General features: G+C 45.1%; 1 protein-coding gene across 1 annotated transcript; it reads left to right on the plus strand.

Annotated features, from left to right (window-relative positions):
- The first annotated feature begins 8,439 nt into the window (after positions 1 to 8,439).
- Positions 8,440 to 10,455, plus strand: LOC136495825 (small ribosomal subunit protein eS19). Its single transcript, XM_066491645.1, has 4 exons — positions 8,440 to 8,639; positions 9,650 to 9,740; positions 9,829 to 10,012; positions 10,094 to 10,455. Exons 1-4 carry the CDS (start codon positions 8,550 to 8,552, stop codon positions 10,164 to 10,166), a joined length of 438 nt encoding a protein of 145 aa, XP_066347742.1. The 5' UTR covers positions 8,440 to 8,549; the 3' UTR covers positions 10,167 to 10,455.
- Positions 10,456 to 12,933: the final 2,478 nt, after the last annotated feature.

Genomic DNA, 12,933 nt, shown 5'->3' on the forward strand with positions numbered 1-12,933 from the left:
CATGTGTTCCTTCAAGTTTCTACTTTGGAATCTTGGCCATCATACTTCTTTTTACTTGTTGTGTGAAATAACATGTCATATTGCATCTCTTTTCACCAATACTTATTTGTTCACACACACTTGTTGCACCCCACGGATTGCAAAATTTAGGGGGAGCTTTTGTCTTGAGGTATGCAAATCATGTATAAGTGATTCTAGTTGATATTCAAATTCATGCATACATCAAGGGGGAGCTCTTCATAAATTTTGGGGTTCAAAAGCCTTAAATTCTTTCATTCTTATAAAAGCCTAAGTTGTTTGTCATCAATTACCAAAAAGGGGGAGATTGAAAGTGCATTTGCCCCCTAAGTGGGTTTTGGTGTATTGATGACATCCAAATTAGGGACTAATGTGATCTTAATGAGATTTGTTGCAGCTATTAGTCCCATGAAAGATTCAAAGAGTTGATAAAGATGAAATGGTATCCCTCAATTCTTGAAGTTGTAAAGGCGAACGAACTCAAAACGATCTCCAAAGGTTTTAATTTTGTTTTTGAGTTTAGGACCCACCGCACTATAAAGAGGGATGCAAGTTTAGTTGGTCTGAGGAAGATACAGTGCTCAAGCATTTAAATAAAATCAAAAGAGAGTCACTCTAGCACTTCACGAGCACATAGAATAATTTTCTGTGACTTTCGGTGTTGGAAGTCCCGACGTAAGTCGAAACTCCTGACAGTCGGAAGTCCCGACCTAAGCCAGGAGTCTCGGCACCTGTGCTTCTGACTGCTCGCTGTCTGTGCACATCGGAAGTCCCAACGTTCACCGGGAGTTCCGACCATCAGAAGTCCCGACGTTCGCCGGGAGTTTTGACACTGACCTGACCCAAGCCGAGAGTCTCGGCATCAGTGGTGCTGGCTGTTTATTTAACTATGCACGTCAGAAGTCCCAACATTTGCTGGGAGTTCCGACACTGACTTTCACCCGTGGACTTCTGACCCATTGGGAATAGTATTTTCTGCTAACGTCGGAAGTCCCAGGATCTGCGTCGGGACTCCCGATGTAGATCTGAACAGTTGGATTTTCACTTGGAGTATAAATACTCCTCTCTTCACTTCTAACCAGTACGGACTCATTTCACAGTTGACTCACTTCATGCTAAATAGCTCCCAATCAACTAAAGCACCCCTCTCCTTCCTCCTTTGCTCAAATCTTCGATTCCCTTAGTTTTTGAGTGAAAGGAGAGTGGATTAAGTGAGAGCATCACTTTGGAAAGCTTGAGCACTTGATTTCTTCATCAAGCCAGTTGTCTTTGCATCTATTACTCTTGGGGCTTTGCCCCTAGCCGGCTAGGCATTGCCCAAGAGCTTCCATCTTGTGGAAGAGCCTTGGGAAGTTTGTATCACCCTTCGATTTCTTAGTGGAAAGCTTAAGTGACCTTTGTGGTCGCTTTGAGAGAGGCAAGGAGGTGGAAAAGACTCCGACCTTAGTGGTCACCTCAACAACGAGGACGTAGGAGCTCCTTTATGGGGTTGTCGAACCTCGGGATAAATCCTTGTGTCCCATGTGTTTGTTGTTGTTGTGATTGCTTGAGATTATTTGTATGTGTTTGTCTCTTTGTCTCCAAAATCTCCATTTTAGGGTTTGGACTCGATCTACAGTTTGGAGGCATTACGGTATCAAGGGAGTGACCCAACATCTTCACCAAACCACTAGGAAGTGAGGTTGTAAGATTATTTATCCGCAAAGTTAAATTTGGCACTGCTTTTGTAGTTCACTTAGGCGTCGGGACTACTGACGTTTGCGTCAGAACTTCTGACAACATCGGGAGTTCCGACCCAAACGTCGGGACTTCCGACAGTGGCTGACAGATTTGAACTTAGCATTTGCAGTAAATTTTTAGATACGCCTATTCACCCCCCTCTAGGCATTGTTAGATCCTTTCACATACGGAAAGGCTTAGCGTGCTAAGCAAATTGCTCTGGCGATTCGATGGGGTACTTGGGAGGAAGCGTACAACAGGGTGCCCCGCATCTTATGTGCAATGCATTACTACAACACTGGCTTGAAATGGTTTGTGGACACTGGAGGGATGTTTTTTCAGGACCCATTGAGGCATGTCCTCTATCGTGTGTTCTGGTCGTTCGCGCAAATGGAACATGCATTCTAGTTTTGTCGGCCAGTCGTACTTGTTGATGGCACTTTCCTGACAGGAAAGTATAGGAGCACCTTGATGATGGTTGTTGTTGTTGATCCTGAGGACCAGATAGTACCCATGGCTTTTGCTTTGGTAGAGGGAGAGAACAATGAATCATGGTCATGGTTCATACGACTTCTACGTGTGCAAGTGCTTGGCCCAACTCGCACTATATGTTTGATCTCGGACCGTCACACAGGGCTTCTTAATGCTGCAGATGAGCATATAGATGGGTTCCCGCCTCTAGTATATAGATGGTGCATGAGACACTTTGCCGCTAATTTCTGGCGGCATCAGCAGAAGCAGGAGGTATGTGACAAGGTAAAGGCTCTATGTTGTGTACATATAGAGCACCAGTTTAAGGAGACAAAGAGAGAACTAGACAGATGGTAAATGCAGTGGGAAAGGCCTGGTTAGAGGCATAGATGGAACAGAAGGCTGAGTGGGCGTTAGCATATGATGAGGGGGGTTTCAGGTATGTCATCATGACCACTAACTCCTCAGAGTCCTTCAACCGTGTATTCACCGGAGTTCGATCGTTGCCTGTGTCTGGAATTGTTGAGTTCTCGTTTCATAAGTGCAACGAATATTTTGTGAAGAGGTGGGAACTTACACAGAGGAATATAGCTGAAGAGGGGCATTTTGGAAAGGCCGGAGTTGAACATTTGAAGGAGTCCGAGGAATTGGCCAAGCAGCACACCGCCGAGTCATATGGACCCTACCGCCATATCTTTAGTGTACGGGGCAAGGGTGGCACAAGCTTGGGCGATGAACGTTATGGTGGATGAAACTACCGAGTTGATCTTGAAAAGGTAGAGTGCAGTTGCAACATCCCTCAGATCATGCATGCCCCTTGCTCTTATATGATCACGGCCTGCAGGGTTCGTGGGTACAACTATAAGGATCTGCCATATATGTCACCCTTGTATCTCCACTCGAACACCGTTAGTATTTGGGAGATGAGCTTCGAGCCATACCTTGACCCAACATAGTGGCCACCTTATAATGGTTATGACTACGTGCTGCATCTGGATCTAATGAAGGTAGGGAAGGGTAGGAGGAAGAAGAAGAGACTCAAGGGGGACATGGACTCTATGAGAGGGTACGACGAAGACATGTATGGCGGATGAGACTTCAACGAGACCCATGACAGGAATCTTTGCTCTGTTTGCAAACAATCTGGTCACAAGGCTAGCCGGCATAGAAGATGAGGGCAGCAGGTGATTTCATATTGTGTTCGTACTGCATAACAAGTAGTTCAAATTTTGCAATGCTACATAATGTTAATCTGAATATTGTTAATTTGAATACTCTAACCCTTTTTTATCAATTTGTAACAGGATGGCCCCTCCCACGCCGTACCAGCTGTACCCCCTTCTTGAGGTGGAGTACGACGACCCCCTTCTTCCACCGGACGACAAGGTTTCCAAGAGGCGTTCGAGGGATCCTTACATTCCTAGGACTTATTTCATTACGTCAAACTTATATCAAACGAATATTGTCATCGAAAACTTGCAGACTCATAAACCAATGAAAATGTTATGTGGCAACTTGTCGTCCATTTATTTGATTCATGTTTGTTTCAACTTGCGCATGGTCCTGGCACCACTTGTAGTTTTGTACAGCACTGACAACAACTCAATTGAAGCTGGATGTTGTCTGTATGCGTCACTGTCGCGCCGTCGTCTATGGCGCGGCACTGGCGTGCCATGTAGTAGGGCGCGGCACTGATGCGCCATGGACTCTGGCGCGGCAGAACCTGGGCTATGGCGCGACTGAACCAGTGGGCTACGACGCTGTATTCGAGATAATTTCACCCGATTACGATCATTTTAGAAATTTTGAGCGTATGATACAAACAGATGTGATCACTTAAGATCGATCATGGGTAATCCAAGTACATGACACATGGGTACAATACATTAGTAGTTCAAATGGAATATAAGACAACACAATAGAATTTCTACTATATAGCTATATTAATCATTAATAAAGCATGGAACTAACAGTCGGCGCAATTAAAAACCCTCAGTCAGAAACATACTGAGTAAGCAACTCGTTGTCCGAGTACTAATCCTCAACCACAACCCTGTTGCTGTGGCTAGGCTCACCTGCATTGCCCTGATCTGCCTTTTGCCTGTAGTAAGCGGCCTCCACTTCATCTGCGGCCTCTACGGCCTGAGTGAAGAACGCGTCGTTATCCTCTTCCGCCTGCAAGCCCGCCTCTGCTAGAGCGATGAGCTCGCTCAGTCTGTCAGTGTTGTCCTCAGCCTCCTCTACTTGCAAGCCCGCCTCTGCTAGAGCGATGAGCTCGCTCAGTCTATCAGTGTCGTCCTTAGCCTCTTCTGCCTACAAGGCCGCCTCTACTAGAGCGATGAGCTCGCTGAGTCTAGTAGTGTCGTCCTCATCCTCGTCCCCCTCATCAGACAACACAATCAGTGATTCAACGATGCGACTAGCTCGCTTTCTATACTCATCTAACTTCTTTTCCTCGTACCTTGCACGAGCCACCTCTACAACATGGTCCTCGCTGCATCCAATCCCTTCATGTATAAAATGCAATCAGTTAGCAACGCGACTATATTACATTTAAAATCAGGCAACGAAAAAAAGGCTTCAAAGTACTTACTGGCATATAATGAAACAACATGCTCGTTCAATACATGCATCTGTACTCTTGTCTCCTCCCTTGCCTCCTTCCTTGCCCTCTATTCCTCTAATGTCATCCATCTCTCCAATCCCCATTTGACAAGCCCAACGTCGATCGGGTTACAAATACCACGCTGTCTAGCAAACTCACGTATCTTGTCTTTGTGATGTTTAACGAAAAGGTTGACGTAGTTAGGTCCATATCCCCTCTTTCGTGCTATTACTTGCTTCCCCTTCGGTTCATCCAAGAACTTAGCTTGACCATTATAACATTCCCACCTGCATTTTCTAGTGCTCTGTTCAAACGATAAATTATATCATATATGTCTTAGCAAAAGAAACAAAATACGATTTCATGGTTACCACAAAAATAACCAACCTCGTCATAGTCAATCATATAGCTGCAATAATGGCCTATTCCAAGCTCCGAAGGGACTAGACCGTAGTTGGATTTAACACCATATTCGTACTTGACTGGCGGTGCTTTGTAAATTAACCTTTCTTTCTTCTTTTGCTTTGCTTTTGGAGGTTCTTCGGGCCATTTGTTCTTAGGACCATACAACCACTCCTTGAAACGACACTTCGCCATTGAATACACCTAAATAATGTGACATTAGTACATGACACATATAGCTCAACATTTCAACACATACACTTTGCACTTACTTCATGCTTGTTTGGACACACAAACTCCAACGTATTGTCAGGGTTTATTACGGCTCGGTCTCCGCAATGGCACATAGGAGGTTCCTCGAGTCGTCTAACTGTGGCTAAGTGCTTCTCCTTAGCCATCATTGGAGGGGGGTTAGGGGGAGGTGGAATCCACCGCTCGAAGTGATCTCGTGGATGTTGCCCTCTCCACCAATCCTCGAAAAGGAGGTACCTGGGGTCAAACTTGTCTGCACCGTCGATCCACTGAAAGAAAAAGCACCTCTTATGGTCCTACACAACAAAAATTCTACAAAATATTAGTAACCAAGTAATACAAATGAAGAAGAAAAATATACAGAAACAATTACTTACGTTAAAACGACTGCACGTGTAGAAGCAACGAGCCGCTGTGTCTGGATGTCTCGATTGAAACACATCAGCCGGACGACCACAGTCACAGTTAGAGACAGGGAGTTCAGGAGGGACGGGGGCATCTTTGCTAGACTCGTCGGGGTACAATTCTCTAGGACGACCCCGTTTTTGCCATAACTGCTCCTGAAACATGTCTTCCATCTAATAAAACGGTTCAAATTAAATATCAATTAAAACAACGCAAATTAATGTAAAATATAATCATTTGCAATGCAACTAAAATAATATAACCGACAATTATAGCAACAAAAATATACATGGTAAACATACTTCTAACTAAATAATTAACCTTAACATTGACAAAATCAAACTAATATATTCCTTCAAACCATAGACCATAGTTCCCAAACATAATTTTCCTCCTAAACTTAGCTCCCATTCATAATATACTATCCACCATTCAAACAAAAATAAAATGTGTGTCATTACCTTGCACGAGGACGAGGAGGGAGGGAGGCGGCCGGGGAATGGAAGGGAAGGGAGGGAGGTGGCAATGGAGGGCTGGGCGGGGGCCAGGCTGCCGGCGTGCTCGGCGGTGGGCTGGTGCGGGCAGACGCGGGCGCGGCGGCCTGGCGGCCTTGCTGCTCGGGCAGTGGGACTGGCGGCGTCGGTTTTATTCGGCTCTGCCGCGCCACGGATCAGGGTGCGGCAGTGCCGCGCCAAGATCGGTGGCGCGGCATGCCCTGCCCTGTCAGCGGTCAGCGATTCCGGTTGCCGCCACGTCAGCCCTCTGCTGCGCCACAATGCATGGCGCGGCACAGGCATTTGGCCGCGCCAGGGCAATAGGCGCGGCCAAAAGTGTTAGTTTTTAAAAAAACCCGACCGTGTTAGATTTAAAATTAGTTTTCAAAAAGTGTTAAAATTAAAAAAAAATTATAGTAGGAAGGGGCTGGACTGCCTGGACACGCTATTTACTGTCTCAAATAGTTCTCATTGGACCGTCCGGATATTCGGAAATAAGCGGTCAACCATGCATAAGCTCTTAGCAAAGATCAATTTTGTAGTACAACTCGCAGCGAGGCGCCATCCTGGCTGTGAAGCTCCGGCGAGGTCCTACCGCGCCCGCAGCATCCTCCCTCTTCCCCTTCCTCCCCTCCTGCCCCCGCTTTCTTCTCCAACTCTAGCAAGAACAGCCGCGACGCCCCCGCCCCGACCTAGCCCGGCTGCCTCCAGCGCCGCCAGGGCCCTGAAGCCACCCGGCCGCCGTCCCCACTGCCTGGCCTGCCTGCCTCCCCCCAAAACCCCTTCTAGACCCATCGGATTTGGAGAAGAAAAGAAGGGGAGGGGCCAGAGAGAAAGGGCGTTGAACTTACCCGACGCCGTCGAGGTCGTCGTCTCCGACGCCGACAAGGTCTCGACGAAACCCTAGCCGCGGGTGTGGGCACCGGTTGAGCGCGGGCGTGTCGGGCGCGTGGGAGTGGGGGCGCGGGTGTCGCCTGAATCTCAGGCGACCGAGATATAGGAGGTGTGGCAAAAATATAGTTGCAGTGTGTGGCACAATAACTTCTATACAGAAAGCATGAAACATTAATGACATATCGTTTCAATATTCAGCGGGTATAATGGTTGCCTTTACAGGGTGCTCTGGTCTTTTACCTTCGACACTATTTTCAGTTTTTCACCTTGAGATCTTAGAACGACTGGTCACAATGGAATCGAGGCAGAAACAACCCCTGAAATAATTTTTTATTCATTTGTGCTTCTACATGTCTCGCAAGCTGGATTTTCTTGTTCTAGCACGGGCGCATATATCGGTGCTGAATTCTTCTCTCTCCTTGTCTTAGCATCAATATTTATCACATTGTGAGTAGTCTAATATTATTGGATAGAGAAAGTAGGCTCAAATGGAAGTTTTGTTTGAGCTGAGTCATGTAACCTCAAAACATGTACCTTGATAAAAAAAGCGTAAATCTTTATAACTAAAATGCTCATATCGTAGTGGACGGATGTTATAAGTAAAATGGGGCATCATATAAGCACCCACGTCAAGTATAGGAAATAAAGCCAAATTAAACTATAATCTAGGGACAAGGGACTGAGCGCTCGCTGCAGCTTCTTGAAGCCGGCTGCTGCTGTTTTGGCTGCAAAAATAAACTAGACTATACTGCAGGTACTACAATAAGCTGCAGCCACAGCCAAATAATTACAGCCGAGCCGGTTAAAGACGTTATTAATGTCTTTAAAGAAAAGCTAGGGCTTCGAAAAAAATGGTTGCGGAAGAGTGCAAGACCAATTGCTTCTGGAAGAGCACTTTCTCCACGTGTGGACGAGAGACACCAGAGAAGAGAGAGAGAGAGAGGAAAAGAAAAATGGAACTCCTCAAAGCCCTCACGCGAGGAGGCCTAGCAGCCCCCAAATACCAGAGAAGAGGCCGTTCTGAAGATTTGTTTTTGACGAACTGGGCCATTCTGACCTCTCAGCCCAACTTGGCCCGCTTACACCGTGCTCAGCCCGCTCATACCATCCCCAACCCTAAACCCAGCCGCTCACCCCATCGCAACCGCCGGATCCCCATCCGACGCCCAAGTGCCGAACCCCGTCATATACGCTTCGCCTCCGACGCCGCTCCCCCGAACCCTCCTAGCCCCAGAGCAGCCGCATCCACACCACCTGCCTCTCTCTCGTCCCCTGGCGGCGGCGGCAGGATGGCGGCATCTACGGCGAGGACGGTGAAGGATGTCAACCCCCACGAGTTCGTCAAGGCCTACTCCGCCCACCTCAAGCGCTCCGGCAAGGTAACGGTGCCCGACTCGCCCCCTTCCCATCTGATTCGACGTTACAAAGAATGGTCGCGCACCACGGCAGGGCAGTCAGCGGAGACAAGCTTGTCGATTGCATCGGATTGCCGTTGCCCGAGCAGTTAGGAGCTGTCCTGTGATTACATGGATCCATCTCGCGTGTTACTGCATTGGTTATACCTGGCTTACTGTAGTTGGCCTCATGCTCCGTAGCATGTAAATAAGTCATCTTTTTTGTGGTATTGCGAACTGTATGACTGATGGCATAGGATGATCCTCAGCATACATGATACATGCGAGTTATAGGATGCAGTGGTGCAGGAAACAGGTTCACCTTTTATGTTGTGTGCCTTCTGAACATTTGATTTGTAGGTTGGAGTGCGATTCTCCCATAACTAACATCGAGTTTATTTCAATAGGCGTGGTTTATTTTATTCAAATCTAGATCGTCTGTGCAGAAAAGCCTGTTTGTAAAGTGGTTTTTGTTGTCTATATACATAGGTTTTAGGCAAATTTTAACTGTATGCTGAAAATTCCCTGACCACTCATCTATGCAGTCCCTGACCACACTAGATAAGGTGCGGATGTGTGATTTATTTTGTTTCTATCGATATCTGTCAAAGATAGTATGTGGTGAGCCTTGGATCTGTTCAGAATGAGGTATTCTGGAGTGAACCTTGGCTGTGTTAGAACGGAATGGGTCTTTAAGGATCCAAATCTTTAGTATTTAGGAAGTTGAACACTGATAACACCATTTATCACATGATGAAAAGTGGGCTGCTTACTATATTTGGCTCAGGTGCTGCTGCTATTATTGAGCTTTCTTTTTTATTAGGCTATGGATTCAAAATCGTAGTTAGGAGAATGTGTTTGTGTTCTACGAGCATGCAATTAGTTTAGTGGTTAGGACAATGTTTTCTTCATTGCATCGGTTGTCCGGTATCGATAATAACTATATTCCTATGTTGGTATGTGTAATTCCTTATAAGTATCCTGTCTTCTGTTAGATGGAGCTCCCTGAGTGGGTTGACATTGTGAAGACTGCGAGGTTCAAGGAACTCCCACCGTATGACCCTGACTGGTACTACACCAGGGCTGGTGAGGGATCTTGTTTCTTCACCAAAATCATTTATAAACTTTTATTATCCAGATTTTGCACTTATATGGGATTTTTTTTCTCCTGCAGCATCCATTGCAAGGAAGATCTATCTGAGGCAAGGCATTGGTGTTGGTGGCTTCCAGAAGATTTATGGTGGCCGCCAGAGGAATGGCTCCCGCCCACCACACTTCTGCAAGAGCAGTGGTGCCATTTCACGCAACATCCTGCAGCAGCTACAGAAGATGGGCATCATTGATGTCGATCCCAAGGGGTAACTGAACTGCTATGTCCCTCTCTTGATAATAACTTTTCCTGGTCGTTGGAAGTTTGCTTATCGGACATCGTGTTGCAGCGGACGGCTCATCACCTCCCAGGGCAGGCGTGATCTGGACCAAGTGGCCGGAAGGGTTGCTGTTGAAGCTTGAGCAGTCTCATCTTCGGTTTCAATGATGTCATGTTTGATGGTTGAGATGGCTGCACTTTATTTGCACTTTTGGATTAGGATTTTTTAGTTCAGAGAACTTTAAGGTTTAATGCATCCTAGCTATGGCGCCACACTATATTTTCCCTGAGTACCTAATGTGATATCAGGACTCATTCTGGAACCAAAGATATATGTTTGCAAAGTGTCTGAGCTGGTATCCTTGACCAATCTTCCTTTTGGTACAAATCTATGTGATAATACATTGCAAAGTGTTTGAGCTGGTAACCACTTTTCCTGTCCAATCTCTTTAACGAAAAGCAAAATAGGGTTGGGTATGGTTAATGTCATTGTCTGTATATTTTGTGTTGCAATGAGTGTTTCGCATGCAGTCACTCTGTCTGTTGTGATTGAATCAAGGTCTAACTTGGACTGATTGGGCTCGTCACCGGCATTATTTATTGTTACAAAATACGAGATAATGCTCATGACTCTGTTCAACATTATTTTGCACCCATTTGCTGAAAACATATCGAGCATGGTGAGTTGCTGTATCAGTTCAGCACAACCATGTTTTTGAGCTAGTAACAAAAAGTGTTTCAGAGAACATGGACAACTATTTGGTAAACCAGCGACATTTGTTATTGTTATTATCATTATCATTTATAATAGTGATGATGATGACTACAGCCAATGTCATGGGGCAACATTCTGAATGACCAAAGCAAACTGCGTCCTGGCAAATGCAGCGAAAATAGCAGGAATGCAGGAGCTGCTGGGTTTTCCGAAAATTGAAGGAACAAAAGAAGAAAAGCCAATTCTCATGTCGTTGTATCTGATGCAGCATAATTTTGATCTTTCGAAGAGATGAATCGCATGGAGGTTAAAGTTGTTTTCTTGGAAGCATTTGGATTCCGCAGCTAAATTCGCAACGCAAGGGAGCAAATCTGAGAGCGAATTTGCTTGCAGCAAGTGAAACTTGTACTGAACTGAACACCTTGGGGCTTGGGGAAATGGATTGATTACACCTGTTCAATTCTCACGATCCCATGCTTTTACATACTTGGAGGCAGCGGATGCTAAGAAGCAAATACCCAGAGTTGTACACCAAATGGAGGGAGAACCCCACAAATTTTCATGTTAATGGTATATACACAATTAGGGAGCTGTGGGGAACTGCAAGACAAGCTTGGGAGGAAATCTTGCTCACTCCTGTATGAACCTTTTGGTGTCCCTAGCTCTCTTTTTTTCGGTACCCACAAATCTATTTTGCGGGCGCTTAGGTCTTCTTCCTCCTGAGAGGTAGGTTTGACATGCCTTATGCAAACCTTGTGCAGTAGAAAAAAAGTTGGTGGTAACATTACTACTTACTCCAAAATGTTATCTCGCTGGGACTTATGCATCCCAATGATCTTTTCTTCCTTCCTGAAATACCACGTGAATTTTGCAGGTTTCGTGCCATTGATTGATGTAAACAATGGGGGCATGTGTGTCTTCACAGTTAACAGGCAAGGAGAAGCTATGCTCCAAGTCCTCAATATGACAGCACACGTGTATAGTTAATCAGTATTAGTTCACTTTCTTGCACACATCATTCTGAAATGACTTGGTAAATGTTACCATAGGCTGTATAATGACAGGCTACACAATCCATGTCAGATGTGATTGTGGACGAATTAATGAAAACTGAACCGTGTCATGTCATTTGACCTTTGAGTAAAAGACAGTTTTACTATTATTTTCACCTATATATACACACCGCATAGAGACACAATCCACGACAGCAACGGTATTCTGTTTAGGAAAGCTAGATTATTGACTTGAAAGGAAGTGAAACAAATAACGGCACACAATATCTTAAGAAATATATATGATTCTATACGATCAATGTTAATGGATAACCAGCATTTTAACTTAATACCCAGTTGTTGCTACAAGAGAACATGATTGCTCTCATCTCCTACTTAAATATACTTACAATTACAGATTTGCTGATAGAATCAGCAAAGATAGGGATTAAACTGACTCGTCGGGGGTGAAAATGTTTCAGCTAATCTCATGCCCATGGGGTCTTCACTCGGAGAAGTGGACACAGGAACTGATTGCCATCACCATGATAAAGATGCTTGGGCACTCTGCGACGTCACGGGCATCACAGGCAGAACGCTGTGTTCATAACTTTGTAGGTTATTAATAATCTTGGCAAACTCAGCATCACGGTCAGGTTCAAAATAGATATAGTCTTCACTCAGCAAGCTTTCGAAATCTTCCTCGTGCAACTTGTGCACATCAGGCCGGTACAAATCAGTAGTGGAGCCATCAATATCCCCAAAATAACCTCCAGATGGTGGATGCAGAATCTTGCCTAATTTTTTCTCACAAATGGAACAACGACCTGATCACAAAAAAGAAAGAAACAAAAGACATGAGAAATTGAGTCTGCCAGTGTGAAAGAAAGTGAAGACATGAGAAATTGAGTCGCCAATGTCAAAGTATTATCAGAAAACAATAAGTTCGCCAACTATACATAATCCCCAGCTATTTCTATAGATTAAGGGATTATTAAAAATGATTCATGAAAAACTACTATGATTTGAGGAATGCAAGAAACCTCCTGAAGATTTCTAGATTGTTCACTAAATTTTACCACTAGCTGTAAAGAGTTGTGTTTTAGATAGCGCATCACAGCATTATTGGTGGCCAAAACTAAGCAATAGACCTATGTGCTCATGCTTATGAGGTAGGATGCCTGATGCCATAACGTAAAACAT

The sequence above is a fragment of the Miscanthus floridulus genome, chromosome 1 (genome assembly GCF_019320115.1).
Source record: "Miscanthus floridulus cultivar M001 chromosome 1, ASM1932011v1, whole genome shotgun sequence".
Lineage (NCBI taxonomy): Eukaryota > Viridiplantae > Streptophyta > Magnoliopsida > Poales > Poaceae > Miscanthus > Miscanthus floridulus.